At 59.5% G+C, this 26,397-nt stretch overlaps 1 protein-coding gene across 5 annotated transcripts in view; it reads left to right on the top strand.

The window, feature by feature from the left end:
- Nucleotides 1–26,397, top strand: part of PRDM15 (PR/SET domain 15) — a 58,508-nt gene that overhangs the window by 19,052 nt on the left and 13,059 nt on the right. For 3 of the 5 annotated variants that reach the window (XM_067035148.1, XM_059064728.2, XM_067035149.1), the window contains exons 5-18: nucleotides 286–538; nucleotides 7,207–7,308; nucleotides 8,594–8,818; nucleotides 10,288–10,408; nucleotides 11,778–11,959; nucleotides 12,065–12,159; nucleotides 12,485–12,572; nucleotides 17,175–17,342; nucleotides 19,476–19,573; nucleotides 21,988–22,119; nucleotides 22,651–22,785; nucleotides 23,547–23,710; nucleotides 24,509–24,588; nucleotides 24,863–24,982. In XM_067035148.1, the coding sequence (XP_066891249.1) occupies nucleotides 286–538; nucleotides 7,207–7,308; nucleotides 8,594–8,818; nucleotides 10,288–10,408; nucleotides 11,778–11,959; nucleotides 12,065–12,159; nucleotides 12,485–12,572; nucleotides 17,175–17,342; nucleotides 19,476–19,573; nucleotides 21,988–22,119; nucleotides 22,651–22,785; nucleotides 23,547–23,710; nucleotides 24,509–24,588; nucleotides 24,863–24,982 (1,963 nt within the window). Of the gene's footprint in view, nucleotides 1–285; nucleotides 539–7,206; nucleotides 7,309–8,593; nucleotides 8,819–10,287; nucleotides 10,409–11,777; nucleotides 11,960–12,064; nucleotides 12,160–12,484; nucleotides 12,573–17,174; nucleotides 17,343–19,475; nucleotides 19,574–21,987; nucleotides 22,120–22,650; nucleotides 22,786–23,546; nucleotides 23,711–24,508; nucleotides 24,589–24,862; nucleotides 24,983–26,397 lie in introns of those variants that run through there. The other 2 variants (XM_067035147.1, XM_067035150.1) reach the window with 2 other exon arrangements.

The following is a 26,397-nucleotide window of genomic DNA, read 5'->3' as shown; positions in this document are numbered from 1 at the left end:
TTCCTGCCTGAGCCGCGCAGAGAACTAGGGTCTCCCAGTGACGCCTGACCTTTTGCTGTGTCTCCTGCTTCCCTGTTGCTTGTGATCAGCCGGACCTGTTCAGGGGTCTACGGTTTGGCCTCTGATGGGGTGCTGTCCAGACTGGTCACTCAGCAGCCCCCCTTCTCTCTCTCTCTCACACACACACACACACACACACACACACACACACACACACACGCGTGCTGACACGCACACCGGTGGATACCCAGCCCCGGCCCCTCGGCGGGCCGCGCTCACCCCCAGGTGTTCCAGAAGGACGGGCACCCCGTGTGCTTCGACACCTCCAACGAGGACGACTGCAATTGGATGATGCTGGTGCGGCCGGCGGCGGAGCCCGGGCACCAGAACCTCACGGCCTTCCAGCACGGCAGCGACGTGTACTTCACCACCTCGCGTGACATCCCCCCGGGCACCGAGCTGCGCGTGTGGTACGCGGCCTTCTATGCCAAGAGGATGGACAAGCCCATGCTGAGGCAGGCCTGCCCTGGGCTCCACGGTACGTGGGGGCCCCGTTCCCAGCGCGTCCGCCGTCCTGCCGCCCCGTGGGGACCCACGGCCCCGTGGCCGCGCGCAGCCGCCCGGTGTTAGCGAGGAGAGTCGGGCTGGGAGGGCCGGCGGGCGTGGGGGCACCGAGGGCTCGGGCCGGACACCACGTGGTGGGTCTGTAGGTCTGCTTGTTGAATATCCGGGCTGAGAAACCATCAGAAGAGCTCGCCCCGAGCCAGGCGCTGGCTGGCGGGCAGCTCTGCCCCCAGCCCTGCGGCTTCACACGCCTCCCTCACCCGCCTAGTCCCTGGGGGTCAGGTTGTGGCCCCTGGGTTTGGGCGAGGGCACGGAGCACAGAGAGGTTAAGGAACCTTCCCTGAACCACAGTGCAGAGAGGGAAGGAGCCAGGGTTTGAACGCGGATTCCGGCTCCAGAGCCGGTGCTGGCCGCCTTCCAGCAGCCTCTTCCCGGGGGTCGGGGTGCGCGTGTGCATGCGTGTGTGTACACGCGTGTGCGCGCCTGTGTAGCATGTGTCGTCAAAGAAAGACCTGGTGGAGTCACGTGAGATTCCCCCGCATCCTTTTGGAAAAGCAAATCCGAGTGCGTGTCCTGCTGACCTGGGGTCGGGGGTATCACCGCGTGAGGGGGGCCGATGAGTTTACATCTTTTCTACCCGCGCTGCGGGTCCTCGGGGTGTCGTCCATCCTCTCCGCCTGACCTTGAGGGACCGCGTGAAGGGGCTCCCACGTGGCGGCGCCGTGACCTGGGAGGGCGGGGCTTTCACTCGGCTCCGCCTGATACTGCCCGGGGCAGACATGCTTGTTGCTGCCACGAAGGTTACTTCCCGTGGGGCAGAAGCTGACACCTTCCTTCCGACCCCCAAACAACGGGGTCCTCGCAAGGAGGCGGCCCCTCTTACCGCGAGCACCGCGGGGTGCAGACAGCTCCGCGCAGGTCCGGGGGCTTCTGGTCTGTCCCACGTGCGGCGGTTTGGGAGCTGCTCCCGGTGGGCTCACGTGGCGGTGTGAGGGAGGGAGGGACGGAGGGGTCCCTGAGGCATCCCAGACAAAGCACCGCAAACCGGGGCTGAAACGAAAGAAATGTGTTGTCTCACAGTCTGGAAGCCTGAAGTCCAAGATCCGTATTTCCAGCTCCGGTGTTGCCGGCAGCGCTTGGCGATCCTGGCTTGTAGCCGCGTCACCCGATCCCCGCCCAGGTCCCTCCCTGTGTCTCTGGGTTCTCTCCTTATGAGGACACCAGTCACTGGATTTAGGACCACCGTCAACCAGTCTGACCCATCTTATCTTGGTTACCTTTGCAAAGACCCTACCCAAAGGTTCCAGGCGGACGTGAATTTCCAGGGCGCCTGTTCAGTCACTGCAGGCTGGCTGGGCGATGGTGGCCCCGGGAGCCTCTGGGGGGTGCTCCGGGGGTGACAGACGGCTGCACGTGGGGTCTGGTGGCAGAGTAGAGGGTTTGCATCTTCACAGGGATATCTGCAGAGGGAGACTGGGCTTGATGGGCTCTTTCTTTATTTTGATAGTACAGGGGGCAGAAAGAATTTGGAGAGACCCTGCGTTTTTCACCAGACTGCTCTAGCCCCTAGGATGTGCTGAAACCGGGTGCTTGGCCCTGCCCCTGCCCCTGGGAGGCACCTGCAGTGGGGTCAGGAGTCATTTTCAAGCACCGAGGTGAGGCCAACTTCCCGGGTGCTGTCCAGGGTCACCGGGATCTTCCTGACCTGGTTTTCTCATGTCGTGGATTCCTTACCCCATGCGTGTCCCGGGACCAGCCCAGATTGCACGTCAGGGTTTGGCTTGTAGAGTCTGACCTCGTCAGTTGTGTCCTGGAGGTGGCATGCGTGCCCCTCACGGCTCTCAAGGTCAGAGTCAACACAGAGGTCACCTCCCCTCATCAGATTTCCAGTTGTTGTTGGCTCTTTGCCGCCGGAGGGCTCTTTAAGCTGGGGCTGCGTTTGAGAGCGTAGATCTTCATGAAATTAGCCCAGGACCGTGTTGTCCAATCCCTGCCTCCTGATTCTGTTCTAACCGTTCCCAAGCAGGACACTAGGGTAGCTGTGGCCCCTCCTCTGGGCCTCTGAGAGTGTAGGGCGCTGTTAATAACCAGGCAGGCAGCGTGGTCACCCTAAACTCGCTTCTGAATTGGGGAAATAAATAAGCAACTTAGGAACTCTAAAACTGTAGAAAAAGCTTTTACGATTTTTGTCACTTTCTGTTTGGGGACGATGGCAGGCACAGATTTCTTGGCCATGTGATGAAAGGTGCTGTGACTACTGTTAACTAGTTGGTGAGTTGGGTTCCTGGTTTCTTTTCTCCCTGGGAGAGCCCCCTGCTGAGTGAGCACTCGGCCCCGGCAGTGCTGCTGGCGCCTGTACCATTGCTGCACCTAGGGACGTAGCAGCCACCCTAGGACCCCCGCGTTGTCTCCTACCACCCTGGCCTCCTGCGCAGCCCCATCCCCAAGCGCCTCCCCCCTCCCCCGACGTCCCCTCCTGGCACAGAGAGGCCCCTGGAACCCTGCTCCAGCCCCACCCAGCCAGGGGCCCAGGGCCCAGGGCGGCCTCAGGTGTGTGTTTGGAACACCTCACCCGTCGGAAGCCGTGAGTTGGGAGTGCTGGGTTACTGAGTGCCCACGTCTCAGTAACGGGAGCAGGTAAGGCCTGTGAGGAGAGGCCTAGAAACCCGTGGAAAGCTGGTTTTCTGCATGATCCTGATTATCCAGATCTGACAGGGAGGGAGAGGGCGGCACCTCTGTGCCTCTCAGGAGATGCGGCTGCTCCCCGTCCCGCCTCCGGTCTGGACGCGCCCGTGAGATCACACGGGGCCTTTGTGGCCGGCGCGGCACCTTTAGCCCGATGGGGGTGGGTCAGAGCAAGGTGAGGGGGCCTTAGGAGCCACCAGTTTGTTCCAGAAGAGTCGTGAGGGGACCTATGGGCAAGGAGCAGTCTGCCTCTACGTTATCTATAAACTTTCTAGGTGAGCATCAGACTTGCTAAGACTCATTAGCTCACTCTCTTTTTTGAATTTGCTTCAAACATCTTTGTCGGGCTTCCCTGGTGGCGCAGTGGTTGAGAATCCGCCTGCCGATGCAGGAGACACGGGTTCGTGCCCTGGTCCGGGAGGATCCCACATGCCGCGGAGCGGCTAAGCCTGTGAGCCATGGCTGCTGGGCCTGCGCGTCCGGAGCCTGTGCTCCGCAGCGGGAGGGGCCACAGCAGTGAGAGGCCCGCATACCGCAAAAAAAAAAAAAAAAAAAAAAAAATCTTTGTCATAGAAATCGGCCAGTTTGTAGACTGGCAGAGTAGACTTTTAAATAGGGAGGGAAGTGGGTTTCCTTCTACCTGGCACAGTCCTTTCAAAACTTAATCTGTAGGGTTTTTTCTGGTAGTGGATTTGCTTTTCTAATCACATGTTCTCCTCGAGCTCACACTAAGGCTGATTTCTCTTCTTTACACCCACCTGGGCCCGTTGGCAGATGAAGGAGGGGGCGCAGGAAGCCCAGTGGTCTCAGTGGGCGGGTGCGTGGGGTTCAGAGTCGGCTGTGTCAGCATCAGATTTTCAAAATCACTTTTCTGCTGAAAAAAATGAACTACAAATACATTTCATAACATTTGGGGAACTTTTAAATCACATATAACATCACCATCTTAACGACTCTTAGCATTTTTTTTTACTTTTTAGTTACTATTTTTTATTTTTGGCTGCATCGGGTCTTTGTTGCTGTGCGTGGGCTCTCGCTAGTTGTGGCGAGCGGGAGCCACTCCCCGCTGCAGTGCACGGGCTTCTCGTTGCGGTGGCCTCTCCCGCTGCGGAGCACGGGCTCTAGGCACGTGGGCTTCAGTAGTTGTGGTACGTTGGCTCAGTAGTTGTGGCTCGCGGGCTCCAGAGCGCAGGCTCAGCAGCTGTGGCACACAGGCTCAGTTGCTCCGCGGCATGTGGGATCTTCCCGGACCGGGGCACGAACCCGCGTCCCCTGCATCGGCAGGCGGACTCCCAACCACTGCGCCACCAGGGAAGCCCCAACTCTTAGCAGTTTTGATTAGCATTTTCTAATAGTTTTTAAAAAACCAGCACTGTGGGCGTGTAGTTAACAAACAATAAAATAGCGATTTTAGGTGGACAGTTTGGAGTTTGGACGAATGTCGGCAGTTGTGTGAGCTCCACCACAATCGAGATGTAGAACGCCCTCAGCACCGCGGACGGCCCCCTTGTGCAGCTCTGTACCCCATCCCCTGGCAACCGGCATCTGCCCTCCGCCCCTGTAGTTCTGCCATTTCTTTTCCGTCGTTCGTGCACTTCTGCGTGGTTGAGGTCTAGCTGTACAGGCTGATGTACCACGTGATTGGACTTCACTACCCATTTGGCTGGCCGTCCTGCTGTGGGCCTTTTCCCCGTCTCTCCGCCACCAGCTACTGTTTCATTTCGCGTAGACGCTTCTTTTGTTGGGTGTGTGAGTGATTGGGATCGGGGATTGCCTTCTGATTGCTGGCTAAGTTTTTCTTAAAAAGTCTTTTTTTTTTTTTTTTTTTTTTTTAAGTCTCATCTTTTAAAGGTAACTTTTGGAAAATAGAGTACCGCCCTCGGTGGGAGGACAGGGGTCACGACTGGTCCTTCTAGTTAGTCCTGTGGCCCGAGCGTTCGGGACGCCAGGCCGGAGAGATGGGTCTCCTGCCGAAGGTCAGGTCACAGGTCAGGCCTATGTGAATTCCGTTCCTGGGCAGGGACCTCGTGGCGGAGGGATAGCAGCTCACTCAGAGTAAAAGAAATTGCCTTTATTCCCGAGTACCCGCTGCCAGCTAAGCCCTTCTCGGCCTCCTCCTCTGAGCCTCTCCTGTGCAAGAGTGCTCTGCCCTCTGTAGAACCATGTGCGTCTGGGAAGGCGGGTGAGACACCGGAATCTGGCCCTTTATTCCATCTGTCCCTGATCTCTTCGCTGGATCCCCAGAGACGGGCGCAGAGGAGAGCAGAGGCTGGGCTGCAGGGCACCTCCCACAGCGGTGCCCTGCCTCTGTGCTGCTCCCCCTCCGCTCCTTCTGCTCTCGTTTCGGTATAACCCCAAATTTCCCACTGCAGCTACATTTCTCTCTGCTTGTTATCTCACGGAGACTCAGAACATGCGTGCAGAGACTCGGAACATGCGTGCAAACGGTTGTAGCAGCCGTCTCCGTCTGTTTCTTCCACCCGTGCGACCCTATCGCTGTTTCTTGACACAGACAGAGGTGTGCTTTTTCCTGGTTCTGAACGCGTGTGCAGTCACTGTTCTGGACGGTTTTGCTTGGTGAGCGGCCCCGGGGGGTTGCGAGAGGTCGTGCGTGTCAACGCAAGCTGCACGGAGACGGGAGCGGAGGTGGTGGTGAGGGCTGGTGGCCGCCGTCCAGCCCTGACAGGCCGCCACGTGGGTTCAGCGAATCAGTTTCCCGGGCCAGGAAATCACGAACATACGCCCACTCAGAATGTCCCCGTTACCAAGTCAGCTTGCACTGCTCATCGCACCAGCAGCCAATAAATCGAGAGACCAGCTGGGGCCAGAGATAGCGACTTTATTTGCAAAGCCAGCAGACCGAGGAGATGGTGGACGCGTGTCCCCAAGAACCATCTGAGTCAGAATCCAGGCTGCTTTTATACTAAAAGGGGAGGGAATACAATCGGGCATTTCCTGGTTCCGGTCGGGGGAGGTGTTACTTTCCTCCTTCCTGCAGCCATTCACAGGTGGGCCTGGTCAGGATGTTTCCTGTGAGCCAAACAAAGGTATTGTAGTTTTGCTGTCTTTACCTGGGAGGCAGGGTTCCCACTGAGGGGCCGTTAGGTATAATTTAAGCTTATAGGCAACATGCCTTTAGTGGTTAACTTGTAATAGAATCAAAGGTCCTGCTCCATTACATCCCCAACTCTGAGGCCTCACGAGAGCGTCGGTAGTTTTTTGGAAAGGAGCCTGAGTAGCCAGGGTCTCCCCCTGTGTTCCACGGACCCTGATCCCCTCCCCCCATCCCCAGACTCCCACGGGGGTGCCGGGAGGGCGAGGGGCGCCGCCTCCGCGGTAAGCACCTGCGCCAGGCGGCTGTTTCAACCTAAATTCAATAAAAGTGAAAGTCCGGTTCCTCAGGGGCGCTCGGCGCACATGGCCGCCCCCCTGGCCGGCGGTCACAGAACATTTCTGGCATGGCAGAAAGCTCTGCCGGCCAGCGCTGGGCGGGAGCCGTGGACACACCAGGGCACACAGCCTGGCTGTTTGGGGGTTCCGCCCTCTCTTGTCCCATGAGCCAGTGAGAGGTTGGGGAATTCGATGTGGGCCGTAGCATGTGCGTCTTTTCTGTTCTTGAAGTTGTGTGGGGGGATGGTGTCTGGTCCCACCAGACTGGCTTCTGGGAGGAGGCCACCTTTCTGTGACTGGTGACAGCCCTGCGTCAGGCTCTGGTTCCAGTGCTCTGTGCCCGGCTTCCTCATCATCTGTGAAATGGGGACATTCACAGGCACGAACGAGTCCGTGTAGGTAAAACTCCAGGAACGGTGCCCGGAGCGTCGGACCTGCTCCCAGGTGGTGGCAGTTGTTACCGCTGTCCTTGTTGTCACCTCCTACGAGGGCAGGTGTGCCCTGCACCGGGCTGGGCGGCACAGAGAGAGGAGCTGCCGGACCACCTCCCCCTCTTGTCTTTTGAAGCTGCAGGCACCCCAGAGAGCAGCACGCCAGTGGAGGCGGAACCCAGCCGGTGGGTGTGCAAGGTGTGTTCGGCCACCTTCCTTGAGCTGCAGCTGCTGAATGGTAAGGGGCAGGCGCCTGCTCAGCCAGACGCCAGCGAGTCCCGTGCTGCGCTCACCCTGATGTGCTCTGTCACTTCCAGGCCATCCCTCTGGGACGGCGGCAGAACACACGGGAGTTCCCTGGCTTTGAGGGAGCAGCTCGGCTCCCCGCCCGTGTCTCCCAGGCCTGCTCCCGGGACCTGTGCTTTAGCTCGAAGTTCTCTGCGTGTCTGGCAGCGAGGGATCTAGTGTTCTTTCTCTGAAGCTCCGCAGAGCATTAGTTTGGTGTGGGGGGCAGTCTCTGTTTTTGTAGCCTTCCCAGGCGTTTGCAGCCGGGTGGCCTCATCGTTAGCTTGTTCTGCTACGTGGCCAAACTTCCAAACCCTTCCCGTGACACGCAGCACGTAACGTTGTTTGCATTAAAACTTCCCTTCCCTCATCCCTCACCCCTTTCCTTCCCTGGCCCCTTGAGGGCACTCACCCTGCACAGGGGCCCTGAGCGTGGAACAAATGGGGAGATAGAGCCGCCACTTCACACCGAGGCCAGACCCGTGTGAGCCAGTCGAGGTTGTCGATGGGAAGAATCTGTCCTTGGCCGAACGTGCAGGCGGGCGCCAGTGGTCACTTGAGGGCGCTAGTCCCCATCTGTCTCATGGGTCACTCCTCCACCCTCTTGCTGGTGCCCTGCCCTCCAGCCAGCCTGAGCCCAGCTCACCTTCATTCAGGGAGCATGGCCATCTCTGTCTGTTTCCTGTGTGTGGCCCAGTTATCTTTCTTTGGGAGCTCTTTGAGGTTTCTTCCATTGAAAATAAAGGTTTTTGGCTTTCGTGCAGTGTTTTGAAAGACAATTTTGTTCATTATGAATTGAATATTTATCAGTATTCCTCTTCAAAGGCTACGTTTTAAAATAATTGTATCATATATTCATTGTAGAAAAATTCGAAAGCTTAAGTGAGCTTTGAGAAGACTATAAAAATTGCCTGTGAGGTCACCACAGAGAGACCCACATTGCCTTTTTGCTGTGTCCTTCCAGAGTTTCTCTTTGCTCACACACGTGTACCCATGCTTTTAGTTTTTACAAAACGGTACGTGATTTTACAAAACTGCCCTGCGTCTATCGCCTGCCTGACTTTTTAAAATGGTGGTTGTGTTTGGTGCAGTGGAAACGCTGTCATTTTCACAGCAGAAGAAATAAAGTCTATTCGCCTCTGCAGAGGGCACACTATTAGCAAATAAAATTAAAAACTAACAAAATGGAGGTCGGGAGTGGACGCCCTGCCTTATGCTTTTGCCTCCCTGCGCTGCAGAGCACCTGTTGGGCCATTTGGAACAATCCAAAAGCGCCCCCCCAGCCGGCCAGCAGGATTCGGCTGCGGAGAAGGAAGCAGACGTGCCCCGGGGGGAGCCTCCCGCAGTTCCCGAGAGCGTCAGCGCCACCAAAGAGCAGAAGAAAAAGCCTCGAAGGGGGAGAAAACCCAAAGCATCCAAACCAGAGCGGCCTCTAGTCATTGTTGAAGGCAAGGAGCCCGCAGGTGAGGCTGGTCCTGGGGTAGCAGGGAAGGGAATGGGGAGGGACCGGAGGCCACGTTGCCCCCACGCCAGGCAGCAAAGCTCGGCACGGAGCCCACGCGGAGGCGAAAGCTGAGCCCTTCTCTCTCGCGGAAGCAGCTCTTGGCGTCCGGTGACTCGCAGGGCAGTTGGCAGGTGTGCCGGCTGTGACCTCGGACAAGCGGGGCCACCTGTGTCGCCGGATGTCGGGACAGAGGACACGTCCGTCCCCCCCAGCCGCTTCCCTGCTTGTCTCCGCGTGGACTGGCGTTCCCGCCCCGGGCACTCTTCCTGTGCCCGGCATCTCCCACACGGCGTGGAGGGGAGACTCGCCCGCGTTCGGGTCCCCGCTGCTCCTCCTCTGCTGCTGAGCCGTGGTGGTCCATCAGGCGGAAGCCTCACCGTCTGCTGCGTGTCCCCTGTGCACGGTCGCGCAGCTGGCTTCCGGGCCGTGGCTAGAGCCGTTCCCTGACTATACGGTAGCCTCAGTTGAGCTCGGAGGGACCTTGGGCCCTCATTCTCGGGTGTGGGAGTCCCAAAGTGCCGGTGTCCTCGGCCCTCACGTGGCCTCTGCCAGAAGTGCCTGGTGCCAGAGGACCCCTGGCGGGTCGCGCACATAAGGACCAGACGTGATGCTCAGACGCTAGTGAGGCCCCTCACTACCTTCCTTACTGACCACCGGGCAGTTTGTGTGTTTGCTGTGTCTGCCGTAGCCCAGGATTTCTTTTGCGAGAGCGAGAAGAAATTTGTATCCCTTCCTGGAAGTAAAGAGAATTCAGTGGAGCAGCCCTCGCATGAGATTCTCAGGAGAAGTGGTTTAAACTTCCCCCGGACAGTTTCCCTGCTTCTCTATAAACAAGTAGAGAAAAGGAGAAGGAGGGGAAAAGCTTGTTAAATGATTATTTCACTAATTCTAAGTGGCATTAGGAAGACATCATAGTAGGTGAAGTGGCGAAATCTTTTCACGTAACCTTCCCATATTTCATTTGTCCAGAGGGTCAGGCCTGGGTCCCTATTACTGTGGTTATTTGATATTTGACTCTTGTACAAAATGATGATCTGCTTTTGAACATACTCAGGATGGCTTGTGTAATTATAAAAATTAATATTGCCGAATCTCTGTCAGGACAGATTTAGCTCGGTTATAAGGTCCCGCTGTACATCAGGGTGTTTCGGTTTTAGGTGGTATGAAAAGGGATTGAGACAGTGTCATGACTTAATCACAGATTATAACTCCAGTTTTGAGTTAAGAATAATATTTTGCTTTTCTAAATCTGCAGGTAAATGTGTGCATTCTAAACTATTGCTAGTTTTGTTTTTTGTTTTTTCCCCCCCGTGTCAACCTTGTGATCTGTGTCTGCAACGTTGGCCCCTCGGGCCTGTCGTCTCGGTTCCGTCGCGTTCCATCCCCGGCCCTGGTGGTGACACGGCTCGTCCTGTCCCCTCCACGCAGAGCAAGTGGCCGAGATCATGAGCGAGGTCGAGCCTGTGGCTGCGTCGCCGGACGAACGGATCATGGAGCTGGTCCTGGGGAAGCTGGCCGCCACCCCCAGCGACGCAAGCTCAGTGCCAAAGTATGTCCCAGAGCAGCACGTGGGCCGGGCGTCACAGGCAAAGGCGCCGTGGTGGCTAATCCGTTCCAGAGGAGGGAAGGCCGGATGAGAGGGGGGTGGTTTACTTCTTGTAGGAAACGCATGTGCTTGGGAAGCAGCAGGAACCCTGGAGCCCAGGGCGTTAATAGTGCATATCCACCGTGAAAATAGCTTAAAATTTTAAAAAATATTTTTTACTGTAGTAAAATACACATAGTGCAAAACTTACCATCTTAATCGTTTTTAAGTGTACGATTCGGTGGTTTTAAATGCATTCACATTGCAGTGCAACCTTCCGTCCGTCTCTGGAACTTTTTCATCTTCCCCAAACTGAAACTCCATACTTCCTAAAAACACTGACTCCCCATCACCCCCTCCCCGGCCCCTGGCACCTACCATTCTGCCTCCTGTCTCTGTGAAGACCTTAGAGGAGGTCCCTGTGTCTCTAGGGACCTCACAGAAGTGTTCTCACACGGTGCTTGTCTCTCTGTGACTGGCTTACTTCGCTTAGCGTGATGCCCTCGAGGTTCACCCGTGTTGTAGCAGGTGTCGGAATGTCCTTCACGTGGGTGGACCACATTTTGTCTATCCGTTCTTCCATCAAGGACACTTGCGTTGCTTCTGCCTTTCGGCTGCCGTAAGCAAATGCTGCTATGATAGAACAGTTTGTCTTTAAATTTCTGTAGATTTAACACCTTGCCCTGTGTGTTTCTTCTTTTTATGAACGAGGAAAATATTTGTATTTTAGTTATTATTCTTAGGCAGTGTTTTGCCCTGAAGTTGAATAAGCTGGCGGCAGCATTTTTTTCCAGCCCTTTTCCCACGGGGTCAAAATGCGCCTGCTCCTGTGGGGTTCGGGAAGCTGTGGAAAAGCTGAAAACAGAGCAGAGCAATGTCAGAATTGGTGAACCTGACCTACTTATTTATACTCCATCTTCTTGCCCAGAGGGTTTCGGGAACTTACCGTCAGAAACACATTTCACAGGGAGGAGAAGTCTGAAAAATCGGGTTCAGGGAAAATATGAGACAGGGTAGAGGCCAAGTGAACCCTTATGGTCACTCTGGTCGGCACACAAACTGAGCTCCGGGCTTCCTGGTGGCCCGAGCTAACGCCCAGGGAGCTGAGTGGCCGGTACGGGAAAAGCTAACAGGCGCCACTGTACGTTCGGGTGTCTGTCCCTTGCAGATGCCCCAGAGCTACAGGGGTGCGCCTGAGCACGGCCCCCCCACCCCGTGTCGGGCTAGGAAGGTTTGACGGGGGCTCTCTGCAAGGTGCCGGTGGCCTTGAACTTTTCTCTCCGGCGGCCCCGTCTCCCGCCTGTCTCACCAGCCTGTGTGTCTGACACGGCAGGTTCCCCCACCACCAGAGCAGCAGCTTCACCCTCAAGAGGAGCCTGATTCTCTCGAGCCGCCACGGCGTCCGGCGGAAGCTGGTCCGGCAGCTGGGGGAGCACAGGCGGGTCTACCAGTGCAGCATCTGCAGCAAGATCTTCCAGAACAGCAGCAACCTGAGCCGGCACGTGCGCTCCCACGGTGAGTGCCCGCGGACGCCGGCGCGGGGCGGCGTGTCCCAGGCGGGCACGTGGTCTCAGGGCGCCTGCAGCAGTGGCGCACGGCCTGTCACTGCTTGTGCCTTAGGCGACAAGCTGTTTAAATGCGAGGAATGCACCAAGCTGTTCAGCCGCAAGGAGAGTCTGAAGCAGCACGTCTCTTACAAGCACAGCAGGAACGAGGTGGGTGAAGGACCACCGCTCTGTCTAGTGACGGAGGAGGGCAGACCGTTGACGTTGACCAAAGAGCCACGGGAGAGGGAGCGGCCGAGGTGGGTCCGGGCCCGGCTGGGCGCCGCCAGGGCTCCGGGCCGAGCGGGAGGCCCACGCGGGCCGCGAGGTCACCTGGACGCGGGGCTCCCTTTCCGGGACAGGGCGACGGCCGGACAGGGTTCACGGGCTACGCTGGGCGGGAGGGTCGCGGGGGGAAGGGCCCGTTGCTGGAGCGGCTCCCTGAGGGGGGCGCGTCCCAGCTGCCCCCGCCTCCCGCCCCCCCCCCCCCCACCAGGTGGACGGCGAGTACAGGTACCGGTGCGGCACCTGCGAGAAGACCTTCCGCATCCAGAGCGCGCTGGAGTTTCACAACTGCCGGACAGGTGAGCGGCCCCGCCCGGCGCGCGGCGCGGGTACCTGGCGGCGTGGGCACCGGGCGTTCCGGCGGAGGGTGAAGGTGGATTTAACAGGTATCCTCACCTGTAACGTTCCCCTCCGTTCGGGGTGCTTCGAGGGCTGTTACTTACTCTCAAGAGGCCGAAACTTGCCCTTTAAAAGGGGATTTCTTTCACATCCTGTTGTTGCTCAAAAGCAGCCGCATGTGGCCCACGGTTGAGACCGCGGTGAGGCAGGGGGGCTTCGTTGCCGCCGAGGATGGTGAGCGGTAGGGTTGCCCTGGGGCCCCATGAGACGTCCTTGAAGAGGTGGGGTCCCGGCTGGAGCGGGGGCTTCCGCCTCGCTCTCGGCAGGAGCTTCCTCGACCGTCCGCCCTCCTCCCTCCGAGGACCCCGCCCGGGTCCAGGTGAGGGCCTTGCCCCTCCCTCGCACACACCGGCCTCCACTGAGCCTGCCGCCGTCCCCAGTCCCCACTCGTGACACGGACCCTCGTCTGCTCACGTGCAGCTGAGGCCGGCGTGCCTGCAGCAGCCGGTGGCCGGGACGGGTCTCCGGGCCCGGCCGAGGGGCTCAGGCCCCGCGTCTGGCCAAGCGCGCAGCTGGCGCGTGTGCGCGATGTGTGAGTCCCCGTGGATGGCCAGGGGACGGCCGCGCAGGAGCCCGGCCGGCAGGGGAGGCCCGTGTCCTGTCCCCGCGGCTCTTTGCCCCGTGCCCCGTGGGGGAAGGCGGCGGCCGCGTTCCCAGCCAGGGAGGATGGGGTTGGCGGAGGGTCGCCGTGGTCTTCTCGGCCCCCTCTTCCAGGCGTCGTCGCACACCTGGGGGTGGGTGCCAGTGGCAGGCGGCTTAGAGACCTGCCAGGTTGACCTTTGATTCCGAACCCCCTTCCTGTCGAGCCCTCTGTGTGTGGCACCGGTCACTCTGTATCTCTGCTGGTTCTTGTTAGGGTGCCGGCCGGCCCGCATCTCAGGGCACCCTCACCCCGTCACCTACATCGCCGCCGCCGCCCCTCCCTGCCGGTGGCCGGCACCCGCTCCTGCAGCCTCTGCAGTGTCCCTTCTTTTGGTTCATCTGCTTGGCCCGCTTTGAGGGCTCCTGTTGGAAACTGCGGCTGGCTTCCTCCGTCCGCAGTGCCTCGCTCCCAGGGCGGGGCTTTTCCGAGTGGCAGGTGAGTCTCGTCTCACCTGAGCTCCGACTGCCCTGAGCGTCAGTCACGGCATGAAGTGGCCTCGGAAGCTTCCAGGTGCACTTCCAGGTGCTACACCAGCTGCATGCTGCAGCCCAGGTGTTCCCCAAACCTGGGGGAAATCCACCAATCTTTTGATGCCATTATCAGTCAGAGGACCCTCGAGCTGCGCTCGTCGCCGGGCAGGATGGCGCCCCGTGAGGCCACGCCCGGTTCTGCACGAGCTCAGTGGGTGGGCCTCAGAGCAGAGGGTGATGCCCCGGCCCGGCCCGGGTGTTTGCTGAGGCCCGCCGGAGGCTGAGGCAGAGAAGTTCTCTTCTTTGTATCTTCATTTCTCTGGACACAAATGAAACAGAAGGTACTAAGTCAAAGCAGCAGTTGCTACATGTCAGCAAAAAGTTCTGTTAAACCAGACGTTTGTCTGTCTTCGTTATATAGACGTTAAGAGAGCAGCAATGAATTGAGATGCAGTTTCTCTCCAGTTTCAAAGGTCAGAAGTTTTGGATGGAAGACAAAGGGTAAACCTGGGAGCTGAGGTCGTTTGTGTGATATATTATTTGCACGCTGTTGTACTTTCTTATAGTGTTCATGTTAGGAGAATGTGTCTTCCGTGGACCATTAAGTCAGGGATTTGTGTGAGCTTTGAAATGATGGGTCTGCTGGGCTTTTTCTCAAGCTTTCACTCAGCAGGGCCTGTCCTGGGTGTGGGGTGGCCCCCGTCTGCCCTCGACCTTCCTGAGGGTGCTGCAGGAGAGCAGAGGCTCGCGTCCAGGCCCTCAGGCAAGACAGGGTCTCCCCGCAAGTCCCCTGTCCCGCCTCCGGGTGACCCTGTGCCCGCTCCTTCACCAGAGCCCACGTGTTGGGCTGCACCCCCAGGCCTGCAAGCCTTGGAGCTGCCCAACCTCGAGACCAAAGAAAGAGCCCGGAGGCAGTGACAGAGACACGAACGATGATTTATTGGACGGGGGGAACCTTACATGTCCGAAACAAAGGCCCTGAAGCCACACCCCGCCACGTGCAGAGGGCAGGCAACACACGTGTCAGGCAGAGATCTTCCCCCCGCAGGGGAGAAGGAGGCTGCAGTTTATAGGGGAAGTTGACATCTGGTTGGCTCATCAGTTACCAGGGAAACGAGCGGCTGGGGCACAGCCCTCCCAGCCCCTCCGGTTAAGGAACTTCAGGAGGGCAGGTGTTTCCCTTTAATGAGCTAGCAGAAAGGCAGAGCCCTTCTGGCCTGAGGATCAGTCACCAGCCGGGGCAGGGGGCGCGCGGCTCAGGGGAGCGTGTGCAGGTGAGCCGGGCCCTGGCCGGGCAGGGGGCAGACAGAGAGCGGGGGACAGCCATGCTGAGAGGCCTGGCCGTCCACCACATAACCGGTGGTCGTTCTCGGTCGCTGCCTTTTGTTAAAACATGAGCGTAGACCTCGAGGGCAGCAGGGATTACGGGTGGGAGAAGGTTGTCCTCGAGCACCGGCCTGGATTCCTGAACTGGTGACACGTGGACGCCATGGCGGGAAGAGCCCCCGTGGCGACAGCCTGGCCCGGACAGCTGCTCCTTCACCCGGCGAAGGCCACACCGGAGCTGTTGGGGGTGGTTAGAGGTGGGTCCTCTCCAAACGCTGGGAGGGACTCGACCCGTTAGAGAGAAGAAGCGAAGTCCAAGGGCCACGCTGCACCTTGCACGGCCGTCGGGTTCCTGGGCTTGGGGGCCACCTGCCCAGGAGGGAGGCTCACCTGTGTGGTTCAGCAGGCCCAGGGTGGACGGGGTGTCGGGTGATCTGATGGAACAGCCCTGTAAGGCGCGGCCCTTCACAGAGCAGGATGGCAGACGCGCCCTTGTCTCTGGTGGTCTCGTTCCTAAGGATCCATGCTGAGGAAATCTAGCAGGAAAAGGATCGTTAAATTACCTACAGTATCAAAGATGATGAAGTAAACTGCGATGTATGAACTGGGTGGAATATTACGTAACCACTAAAATAAGCGTGGAAGTGTCTGCACGATAAGCACAGGTCCTGCGCGCACACAGACGCGCGGCCAGGGGATTGTGTGGATACCCCGGGGGGTCCGCCTGGCAGAAGTTAAACTGCTGAGGCCTGAGCCCCCGGGGACGCTGGGCAGAGTCTGGAGCCGGTTTGGTTGGGACAGCTGCCCGGGGGACGCTGCTCAACGTACAGGGCACAGGACAGCCTCCCGCAGTGATCCGGCCAGAATGTCAGCAGCGGCCAGGCTGGATTCCGGGACGCGGGAGCCCACCGTGCAGCGGAGTCCGGACCGCAGTCAGAATCGCTGTAGAAAAGGGAACTTGGCCTCCGGCCTCCGGGATTCGCGCACTCAGCAAACGTTTACTGACTGTGGGAAGTGGCCAGTGGGCTGTAGCCAAAGGCCCAGAAGTGAGGGTGACACGGTGTGACCTCGGGCCCTCGCTCTGGAGGGGGACACGCCCACCCGCTCAGGTGACCCGGGACGGTGTTCCCGGCGCGGCAGGAGGGCCGTGGGCGGTGAGAGCTGCCTTTCCGGGCTGGTCTAGGCGACGGAGCCGTGGGCAGTTTCGTGTCCTGGCAGGAGCAGGGTGGCGTGGTCGGGTTGAGAGCAGAGCACAAGTCTGAGGGGAGAGCGCTAGCCGAGGCCCCGAGGCCCCCTAAACCTGGGGCGGAGGCAGACAGCTGAAGAGGTGCCAGGGCCGGGCAGGTGCCCTGATGGCCCCTGTGCTTGTGTCCATGGGGGGCAGACCCCCCGGGCCGGGCACAGGACACCCCAGGGTCTGCCTTGGGCACCTGGAGGGAGAGAGCAGGGTGGGGACTGTCAGAGGCCCTGGTGGGGCAGCCTGGCCACCTTTGGGGAGGGACTAGGGAGGGACACCGGGCTGTGCGGGGAGGGGGTGTTTGCAGGGGGTGGGTGCACGTCTCCCAGAGGGGACCTAGGGACCAGACGGTTTTGTTTACAGGTGGGAGACGTTGGGGATGTCTTCGTGCGATGGGGGAGGAGCCTGTGGAGGGCGCGTGGGAGAGGAGGGACAGGTGACGGGTGGGCTTCGGAGGAGCGGTGGGGCGGGGCAGGACACCGCTCATCTGACGCTGGGGGAAGCAGGGGCCGGCGCTGCGCTCAGGTCGGGCGAGGGGGTGGGGGCCCAGGACAGCTGTGGTCCAGCCGCTTTCCTCGCCACGGATCCCCAGATGCTGTGGGAGGCTCGTGGCACCAGGGAGGAAGGAGGTGAGCTACCTGTTTGCTCTGCACGCTGCTCAGGCCTGGCTTGGGGAGGGGGGGGGCCTCGGTCAGCTCAGGTGGTGCCGTTTCCTGGCCCCGCCCTCCTTCTGTGCCTCGTTGCCGGTCCCACGGCCGTGATGTTGAGCCTGTACTCGGCGTCACGTACCTAAAAGTTGCTGTGTGTTTCCCTGCTTCCTCGACAGATGATAAGACGTTCCAATGTGAGATGTGTTTCAGATTCTTCTCCACCAACAGCAACCTTTCCAAGCACAAGAAGAAGCACGGGGACAAGAAGTTTGCCTGTGAAGTCTGCAACAAAATGTTCTACCGCAAGGATGTCATGCTGGACCACCAGAGGAGGCACCTGGAAGGTGAATGCACCTGCCGGGGAGGGGGCGGGGCTCACGCCGGCCCCGTCTTTGTGGGCGCCTGTTGGCGGGGCACCACCTCGCGGGAATCGGCTCAGGCATCAAGAGGTCCGATGGGGCATTAGAGCATCACGTGCGAGTGGGAACGGTTGGAAATGTCCCAGACGCTCCTCAGCGGGGAAAGTTAGGAAAACCAGACCCTTTGTAGGACTGAATTTTATCAGTCACCAGAAGCTTTTTGTTTTCAGAGAGCTTGATATTGTGAGAAAATGCTTTCCATACGAAAGTAGGAGAAAAGCAGTGTATGAAATTTCACACGGGGTGTGGTTGCTTTCAGCCGTGTGCGTGGAACGGAACGTTTCAGGCGGAGGCTCTTTGGGGCCGTGAGTGATTTTGCCCTTGTTCCTCTGTTTCCCCAGGGACCCCTGATGACCCTCGCCGTTTGCGGTGGGCTTGGGGTGCCTGGGGGCCGCCTGTCGTGTGGTGGGTTTACGAGAGGCCGGCGCAGGAGAAAGATGGACTTCGGTGGGGTCACTAAGGGGGGAAGGCGGGAGGCAGCACGATGAGGGATGAGGTGGGGTTGCGGGCGACCCCAAGGGCAGACCCTGAGCTGTGCAGGGGAAGGCAGGGGCCCCGAGAGAAGAGAGAGACCGGGGGCCTTGGGCCGCAGGTGTGTCCTGAGCACCTACACTACCTGGGAGGCTTTCTCAAAGAGCCTGCTCAGACGGATCCTCTTTCAAAATAGCATTTCGGTTGCAGTGATCTTGACATTTTGGATTTTTACCCTAAAATGCACTGCCCTCTTGCTGACCAGCCTCTGTAAGAAGCACTCACTGACCAGCACCTTGTGAAAAAAGTTTGAAAAAAATCATTTGACAAAGAATCGTAAATGAAGTGTATGCTTGTCGGGGGGAACGGTCAGAAAACAAAGTTGCATGCGAGGTCTGACCATCGCACACAGCTGTGCATGTACACGTGTTTTCATGGCTTTTAAAACAAGCCTGGAGTCAGGTCACGTCCTCCGTCACCTTTGCACTCTGCCTTTTTACCCGGCCCTTCTTCACGTGGGTTCATAAGCTCCACCCCCTTCCATCTGTGATCCCGTGCTGCACTTAGCGCCTGGTGTCCACTAAGTGGGGGCCCTTGGTCACGCTGCTGGGCCTCGGTTTCCTCACCTGTGTTGTGGGTGTGGGATGGCCGGCGGCACCGGACCCCGAGGACAAAGCCCCAGGCGGGCCCGCGAGTGCCGCCATCGCTGCCAGAAGCCAGGTGTTTCCTGATCGACAGATACGTGGGTTGCATTTTACAGCTTTATCTTCCAGCACTTTACAGCGGACACACTCAGATCATTTTCCTCGGGAATGAGCGAATGCTGTGTGGCCGTTCCATGGTTTTTCCCGCCGTACTGAAGCGTAATCCACGCCCAGTTCAGAGCTGTGTGCTTTACACCGCTGGGAGCTTTTTGGGGAGTGACGTGCTCGTCACACAGAACGGCGTGCTGGCCGTTCTGAGCCCAGCTCTGCGGGGAATGTCCCAGAAGGATGGGTCAGTGGTGTAGAGAGAGACCATGAGAAGGAACTACTCTCTTTCTTTTATTCAGAGATTCCCTGTTTCTTGAGAACTTCTAAGTCTGTTTCGATCCCAATTATGAACACTTAGGCCTTAACACCATAGAAACTTTATTATTTTCTGACTTTTTACCTTGATCCTCATTGGGCTGATTTAATCAGAAGGATGAATATTAGCGTCTCTTTAATAAAAATGCCCTCCTCCTTACAGATGCCTCTGAGACACCCCCCACCACCACCACCTTTCTCTTGAGCCTTTAGATTGAGCACAGATCCTCCCTTACCGGCGGCTCATTCTACCTCCCCCGCGTGGAAAGCCCAAGACACTTGCTGCCCTTGCATTTCCAAGTTTCAGGTGCGGCCCGGGTTCCAGAGTCGGCGGTGCGGGCCGCCTGCCCTCCCTCCCGGGTCGCGTGTCGGAGCACCGCTGCGTCACGGACGGGTGACCCCGCTCGCTCCTCTGTCCCACCCGTGGGCAGCCCTGTCCTCCGTCAGCTGGAGGTGACCCTGGCTGATGTGGGAAGGTCTCGCGTATACTGACTCTCGGGCGGGGGGCGGGGGGTTTCAGGAGTGCGGCGGGTGAAGAGGGAAGACGTGGAGGCCGGCGGCGGCGAGAACCTGGTGCGCTACAGGAAGGAGCCGTCGGGATGCCCGGTGTGCGGCAAGGTAACACGCAGGCTCGGGCGGGGCCCGGGGCCCGGCCCGCCTTTTCTTAGGGGGAGGCTCGGAGCTCTCTGCGCTGCGTGTGGCGGGGGAGGGGGAACGTTCAGACGGAGCGGGTGCTTGGTGTCCCGAGCCACGGCGTCCCCTCACTTGGTGCTCTGGTCATCTGCTCTCTCGCTGTGGAGGAAGGAGCTCAGCCCGTCTCCCTTCGGCCACGATTTTCCACTAGTGGCACCCTGGCACGAACACTCCATCTCCGGCACCCCGAGCCACGTGCCTCTGGCGGAGACGGGATGTCCGGGTTTATTTTCCTGGTCAGCGCTGGTCCCCCTGCAGCGTTGCCCTGTGAGAGACTGACCGAGCCACAGCCGTGTGCTCCGTGCCCGGGCCACGGATGCTGGCGCCCCGAGCGAGCAGATCTGTCCAGGGCGTCGGGCTGGCCGTCGGGGGGGTTGACTCCTCAGCGGGCCCTAAACGTCCGGAGTACACTCCCCATCCGAGCAGCCCCGGGCCACGTCAGCCCTGCACGGGGAACCCTGTCCGGGCGCTGCCATCCAGGCCACGTCAGCTAACCACGCGAGACGGCGGTGGCCTTTGCACACATAAGCCAGGTCCCAGCTGGAGGTGCGGTTGCCCGTTCCTTAGGCCCACCTCCCGCGTCTCGGCTCGCCCAGGTTCTCAGCCACGTGCAGCCCACGTGAGCCGCCTGGCCCTGGAGCGACAGCAGCCGCTGGAAGGGGAGGCCTGGGCGGACGGCCAGCTGTGACTCGGCCCAGCCAGCTGGCACGTGGCAGCATTGCCAGATCTTTTGACCTTTTCAAGAGGAAATGGAAACCCGTGTTTTTATGGGAAATTTCCTGATTTTTTTCAAACCCCAAAGCAACAGGTCCGCAGGGTAGCGTGGCCTGTGGGCTCCACGCTGGGGCTCTGACTTCGTGTGGGTTTGGGGGCTGGAGGGGGCGGGGGAGCCCGGGTGGCCAGGCCGGGCCGCTCACGGGCAGGGGTGGGTGGAGGCTGCCCCGTGTTCACGTGTCCTGCTCATTCTACCCACTGGCCACCGGCTCGGAGGAGTGCTGGCACCGTGTCCCTTCGATGGCCTTGGGAGATGGTGTACGTGAAACCAGCCAGCTGTGTGACTGACATTCACACACCTCTTATTCTGTGCAATGTTCACTGAGCACTCACGGAGGGTCCAGGCGGGCGGTGCAAGAGCCGCAATGTCTCTAGAACTGAATTCTTCATTGCTTCCAAGTACCCCCGTCTCCAGCCCCGTCTGCCTGGAGAACACAGGTGCCGGGGGACACCTGCAGCCTCCTTCCCTCGCTGGAGGCCCATCTTCCTGCCCTGCTGACTCCTTTTCCCGCCCAGCCTCCCTGGGCTGTGGTCTCAGGGCTGTTGGCCCCAAGTCACCTGCAGATCTTGAAAAGCAGTGTGCCGTGAAGGCGTCAGCCTCTGTTCCCCGTGAACTGTTTCCCTTTGGTGCGTGGCTTGTTCTCTTCCTGAGACCGTGCGTGGTCTGGGTGAGCGCTAAGGAGGCCTGCTCTCCAGGCTACTCGGCCACTGGGCGAAGGCCATGTGGACAGAGACTCTCAGATCAGTGCGGGCCCCGGGGGTCGTCTCTGCTGCCGGTGTTGTCCACTGAGCTCTGCCAGTGGACGCAGGGCTGCACCTGGCCTGTGGGTAGCAGAGGGGGACACCCGGCGGGTGAGTACTGGGTGAGTGGCCGCGTCTCCATACTCATCACTTTATTTTTTTAATTTTTTTTATTTTTTATTTGTTTTTTTTTTTTTTGCGGTACGCGGGCCTCTCACTGTTGTGGCCTCTCCCGTTGCGGAGCGCAGGCTCCGGACGCGCAGGCTCAGTGGCCACGGCTCACGGGCCCAGCCGCTCTGCGGCACGTGGGATCTTCCCGTTCTGGGGCTCGAACCCGCGTCCCCTGCATCGGCAGGCGGACTCCCAACCGCTGCGCCACCAGGGAAGCCCCCATACTCATCACTTTAGACAGGAAGCACTGAGAAACTGGGGGAGGCCGTGTGAGTTGTGCGTGAAATACGGAACACCCGCTGGGGACATGACTCTTCTTTGATATCCGCTTTCAGAACGCTGCAGCTGTTTCTGAGACTTAGGCTTCTTGGTAGGCCCCATCCTAGTGAAATATGTAAGTGAGCTGAACAAAATTGAGCAGAATACCGCTTATGGTGAAGACGGGACGACGCTTAGTTCTGTAGTGTATAATGTCAGCGCCAATTTAAACGGCCATGATTCAGGCACCACGTGCTGATTTGTGTCTCAGACACTGAGGAGTTGCTGCAGCTCAAACCCCGGGGAGAGACTGCGTTTTTGTGCCCGGTTACGCTCTCCCAGCGGGCCGGGCTCCGCGGTAACAGGCTTCTCCGGCCCGGCTCTCCTCCCCGCAGGTGTTCTCCTGCAGGAGCAACATGAACAAGCACCTGCTGACCCATGGCGACAAGAAGTACACCTGCGAGATCTGCGGGCGCAAGTTCTTCCGCGTGGACGTGCTGCGGGATCACATCCACGTGCACTTTAAGGTGGGCTAGCGTCCCCCTTCCCGGGCCGTGCGGGGGGCGGGGCCGGCGCTCGTGGTCAGCGTGGCCGCGTGGCCGCTCTTCCCGTGAGCTCCCCGGAGTCTTCCCGCCGTGTCTCCTGCAGCCCACCTGCGGGGCTCGCGTTAAAATCCCTCCACGCTGGGCACCTCCCGGGGGGAGAACGAGGGTCGGGGGTCGGGATTGGGGGCGGGGCATGTGCTTCCCTCCCTGCCTTTGAGGAACGTGAGACGGCAGCTTGTGGGTGTGGCGGGGAGAGGAGTGAGGGTTCGGGGTCGTGGCTTGGGGGGGAGGCCCACGGGAGGACGGGGAGCACGCGCCCTCCGGACGCGGCCCAGCAGCTCCAGCCCCGGCGTTCACAGTCACCTGAACGCGAGCGAGGCCCGATGGCGCCGCCGTCAGGGGGTGGGCTGTCCCAGGCGCCCCGAGGGCACGGTTTCTGCATCCGGTCTACAAACCTCCGGTTAAAGCTTGCACCAGGCATGTTAGAAATCGGACGCGGTGACTGTCGTCCAGGACATCGCGCTGATGGACGACCACCAGAGAGAGGAGTTCATCGGCAAAATTGGGATCTCCTCGGAAGAAAACGACGACAATTCCGACGAGAGTGCGGACTCGGAGCCTCACAAGTACAGCTGCAAGAGGTGTCAGGTAACCGGACCTCCAGCCTTCGAGCCCCGGGGCTGCGGGGCTGCCGGCCCGCAGAGGCTCTGGCGTCGGACGGGGCGCGCCTCACAGATGTCCTGGAAGGCACCCCGGGTCTCGTCGCGTCTCAGGGATGGTGGATACGGGTCTCAGCGCCGTCAGGGGACCACTGTCTCAGAATCGGTCTGGTCCACACGTGCCGCTGTGGCTGACCGGTGGGGATCCGTGTCCATGAAGGTGGGCACAGGCCAGGGCTCCTCCTCCTCTGCCTGCCCCCAACGCGGCAGGGACCCTTGCTTAGAGGCTGGGGCCCGGCGCGGTGAGTTTTCAGCAGTTTGCCGTACGGCCGTGCTCTCTGCGGCTCCACTGCGCAGGGAGCTGTGGTTCACCACTGCCGAGCAGGTCCCTGTGTGTTCTCCCTGGGCGTTCGCACCCGTGGGCTCGGCGCAGCACCTGGCCGTGCGCCTGTCGGAGCCTTCAGGCTCGGGGGAGAGATGGGGTCAGGTGGGTGGACAGGAGGGGGGTTCTGGAAGCCAGCTGGGTGGGGGGGGGGGACCTGCCGGGAGGTCCAGGAGGACCTGGAGGCTGCTCCTTATGGTCCCCCCGCTTCGCGATTTTGCTCACCGCTGGCCCTGCCCTCGGGAGCCCCCCCCTCCTGCTGGCAGGCGGGCTCCCCCCGGCGTCCAGGGCACCTGGGGGGCGGCGGCGCGTCATTAGCCGCGGAGGTCCGGGCTGCGTGCGCACGTGAGCAGAGTGCGTGCCCGCAGCTCACCTTCGGCCGCGGGAAGGAGTACCTGAAGCACATCATGGAGGTGCACAAGGAGAAGGGCTACGGCTGCAGCATCTGCCACCGGCGCTTCGCCCTGAAGGCCACCTACCACGCCCACATGGTCATCCACCGCGAGAACCTGCCTGACCCCAACGTGCAGAAGTGAGCCCCCCGGACAGGGCCTCCCTGGTCCAGGGTGGTGCGGAGGCGGGGCTGGCTTCCTTGCAGAGAGGCAGGCGCTCAGACCAGCCGTCCGGAGCATAGAGCAAGTTCTCTCTCCTCCCGGAGCCCCGGGCGGGTCTGTGGGAAGCGCTGGCCTCGCTCCTTCGTGGGTCATCGGGCCTCTCCCAGCTCGCACGCCTTCCCGGACCCCGGCACGGTGGGCCGCGTGCGACCAGAGCCCCTGTGCCCCTCCCACATCTGGCTACAGCCCGTAATCGGCGCTGTGTGTCCAAGCAAGTCAGGCAACAGCCCTGTTTGGAGCTGAGAGCAGAAATGTATTATCTGAGTGCTGAGGGCCGGACAGTCTAGATGCAGCAGATCTTCTGTTCCCTTCTGTGACCGTGAGGGAGCATCTGCCCCAGGCTCTCTCCTTGGCGTGTGGATGCCATCTTCTCCCTGTGTCCTCGTGGCCTCCCCTCTGTGCGTGTCTCTGTGTCCCCGTCTATAAGGGCGCCGGCCATACTGGATTAGGGCCTGTCGTGAGGACCTCAATTCTAACTTAGCCTCACCTCACTGAGGACCCCCATCTCCAGGCGCCGTCACATTCTGCAGTGCTGGGAATCAGGACACGGACGTGTGGATTTTGAGGGGGACGATTCAGCCCAGATGGAGGCGGAAGTCTCTGGGTCCCTTGTCCCCCCACCCCCAGCACCTTTTATGCCCCACCTGCTGACAGAGGCGCTCAGGCAGGTGCACTCGGCCGCTGGCGGGTCGTGCTGAGCCTGTGCCTGGTTTCAGGTACATCCACCCATGCGAGATCTGCGGGCGCATCTTCAACAGCATCGGGAACTTGGAGCGACACAAACTCATCCACACAGGTAGCCGCGCCTGGGAGGACGCAGGGGCCCGAGCTGCTTGCTGCCCGGCGGCCCCTCTCGCCTCCCTGCCCGTGCTCCTCTGTCCGTCTTTGCCACCGCTCCCCCCCAGCTCGGCCCTCCCCCCCTCTGGGGCTTCGCGGAGGCCGGGGAAAGCGGGCTCAGCGGGCCCTGCTCCAGCTGCAGGCGGGGGGCCGCCCTTCTCCCGTCCCTGCCGTCACGCGGTGACCGCGGGTGCGGATCTCCTGCTGTGAAAGTCCGACCTGTTCATTTGTAGGTGTGAAAAGCCACGCCTGTGAGCAGTGTGGAAAGTCCTTTGCCAGGAAGGACATGCTAAAGGAGCACATGCGCGTGCACGACAACATCCGCGAGTACCTGTGCGCCGAGTGTGGGAAAGGTGAGGGCCGGTGGGGGGACCCGGGCTGTGTGCTCGGCGTTGGGGGGGAGGGGGGCGCAAAGGCGAGAGCGGGCGCACGGAGGTGGGGGGGACCTGGCCGTCAGGCAGGAGGGGCGGCCGGGCCGCATGGGGGTGGGTCGTCCAGACCCGAGTCATTTACTCAAGAAAGATAAGACCCGAAGAGGGTCAGCAAGAAAAATGAAGCCGTCCAAAGGCAGGGAGATGGGGTAAAGTCAAAGCACAGGTAAGTCGTTTTAAAAGTAGGGAAACAGCGCAACACGTAATTCTTTGAAGTACAGAATAATCTGAGAATCCTCACGTGGCCCGAGTATAGGTGCAAAATCCTCGACTGCCGACTGGAACCACTGACTAGGGCCAGCTGTGCGTTAAGACGGAGATGTGCTGTTATCGCTGTGACCTTTATTTCAGTCAGGTGAAGTGAGTTAAACGATAATACATCTATTAATAAAATATCTCACATCAGTAAGTGGAATGAGGGAAAAAAAGGTAATCGCAGTACATGGTAACATTTTAACCCATTTCTGTTTGAAAACAACCCAGAACTGTCAGGAGACTTGGGGCAGCGGATCTTTGGCGCTTTCAAGTGGCCGCCAGCGTTCTGTGTGGTGGAGCGCGGCAGTGCCACCCTCCTTCAGATATGGGATCAAGTTCATCTGCCTTGCTGTGAGGCTCTTTTAAAAAATGTAATATTCCATAAAGTTTTTACTTTTCTCCTTTATGTGATTTTTAGGAAAGCACGAAGAAAACACAAATGCCCCGTAATTCCACTCACTGGATAAACCCCCGTTAGACTCATAAAATAAGATTACATGCAGAAGGCTAAAAGAACTGCAGAGAAAAGCAGAAAGTGCACAGCCCCCCCACCCCTGGCCCCCAGTCCCTCTCTGCACAGGTGACAGTTTCTTGTCTGTTCTCCAGAGTAACTGTGTGCAGCGTGTAGATGGTTTTATTGAAAAAGTAACCCAGGCACCTAACCAAAAAAAAAAATTTTTTTTACACAAATGGATATGCAAAGTAAAATTCCCACCTCGGACCTCAGTTACGCTCTTCAAAAGCAGCATCTGATGGTTGTGCACCGACATTTCTAGAAGTTTCTGCGCGTGTCTTAGCGCTGGCCGTGCTGGCTGGAGCTCCAGCAGCAGCCCCGTCTTTGCCGCAGCAATTCCAGCCCCTTTCCCACAGGGCTAGAGCCAGGTGGAGGTGGGAAGGGTTGTAGGTAGACAGGTGTGGCGGGCCGTCGCCCCAGCCGGGCAGGGGGCAACCACACCTGAGACCTGAGCGCTGCTCAGTGGGCCCTGGCAGGTCAGGGAGGGGTGCCCGGGGTGGGCGCTGAGGTCAGTGTCACATCTTGTGTTATACACATTTTTATATCTGAAGTGTGTTTAATGTTTAGT

The sequence above is a fragment of the Kogia breviceps genome, chromosome 5, assembly GCF_026419965.1.
Source record: "Kogia breviceps isolate mKogBre1 chromosome 5, mKogBre1 haplotype 1, whole genome shotgun sequence".
NCBI classification, from domain to species: domain Eukaryota; kingdom Metazoa; phylum Chordata; class Mammalia; order Artiodactyla; family Physeteridae; genus Kogia; species Kogia breviceps.
This window is presented reverse-complemented; position numbering and strand designations above follow the sequence as displayed.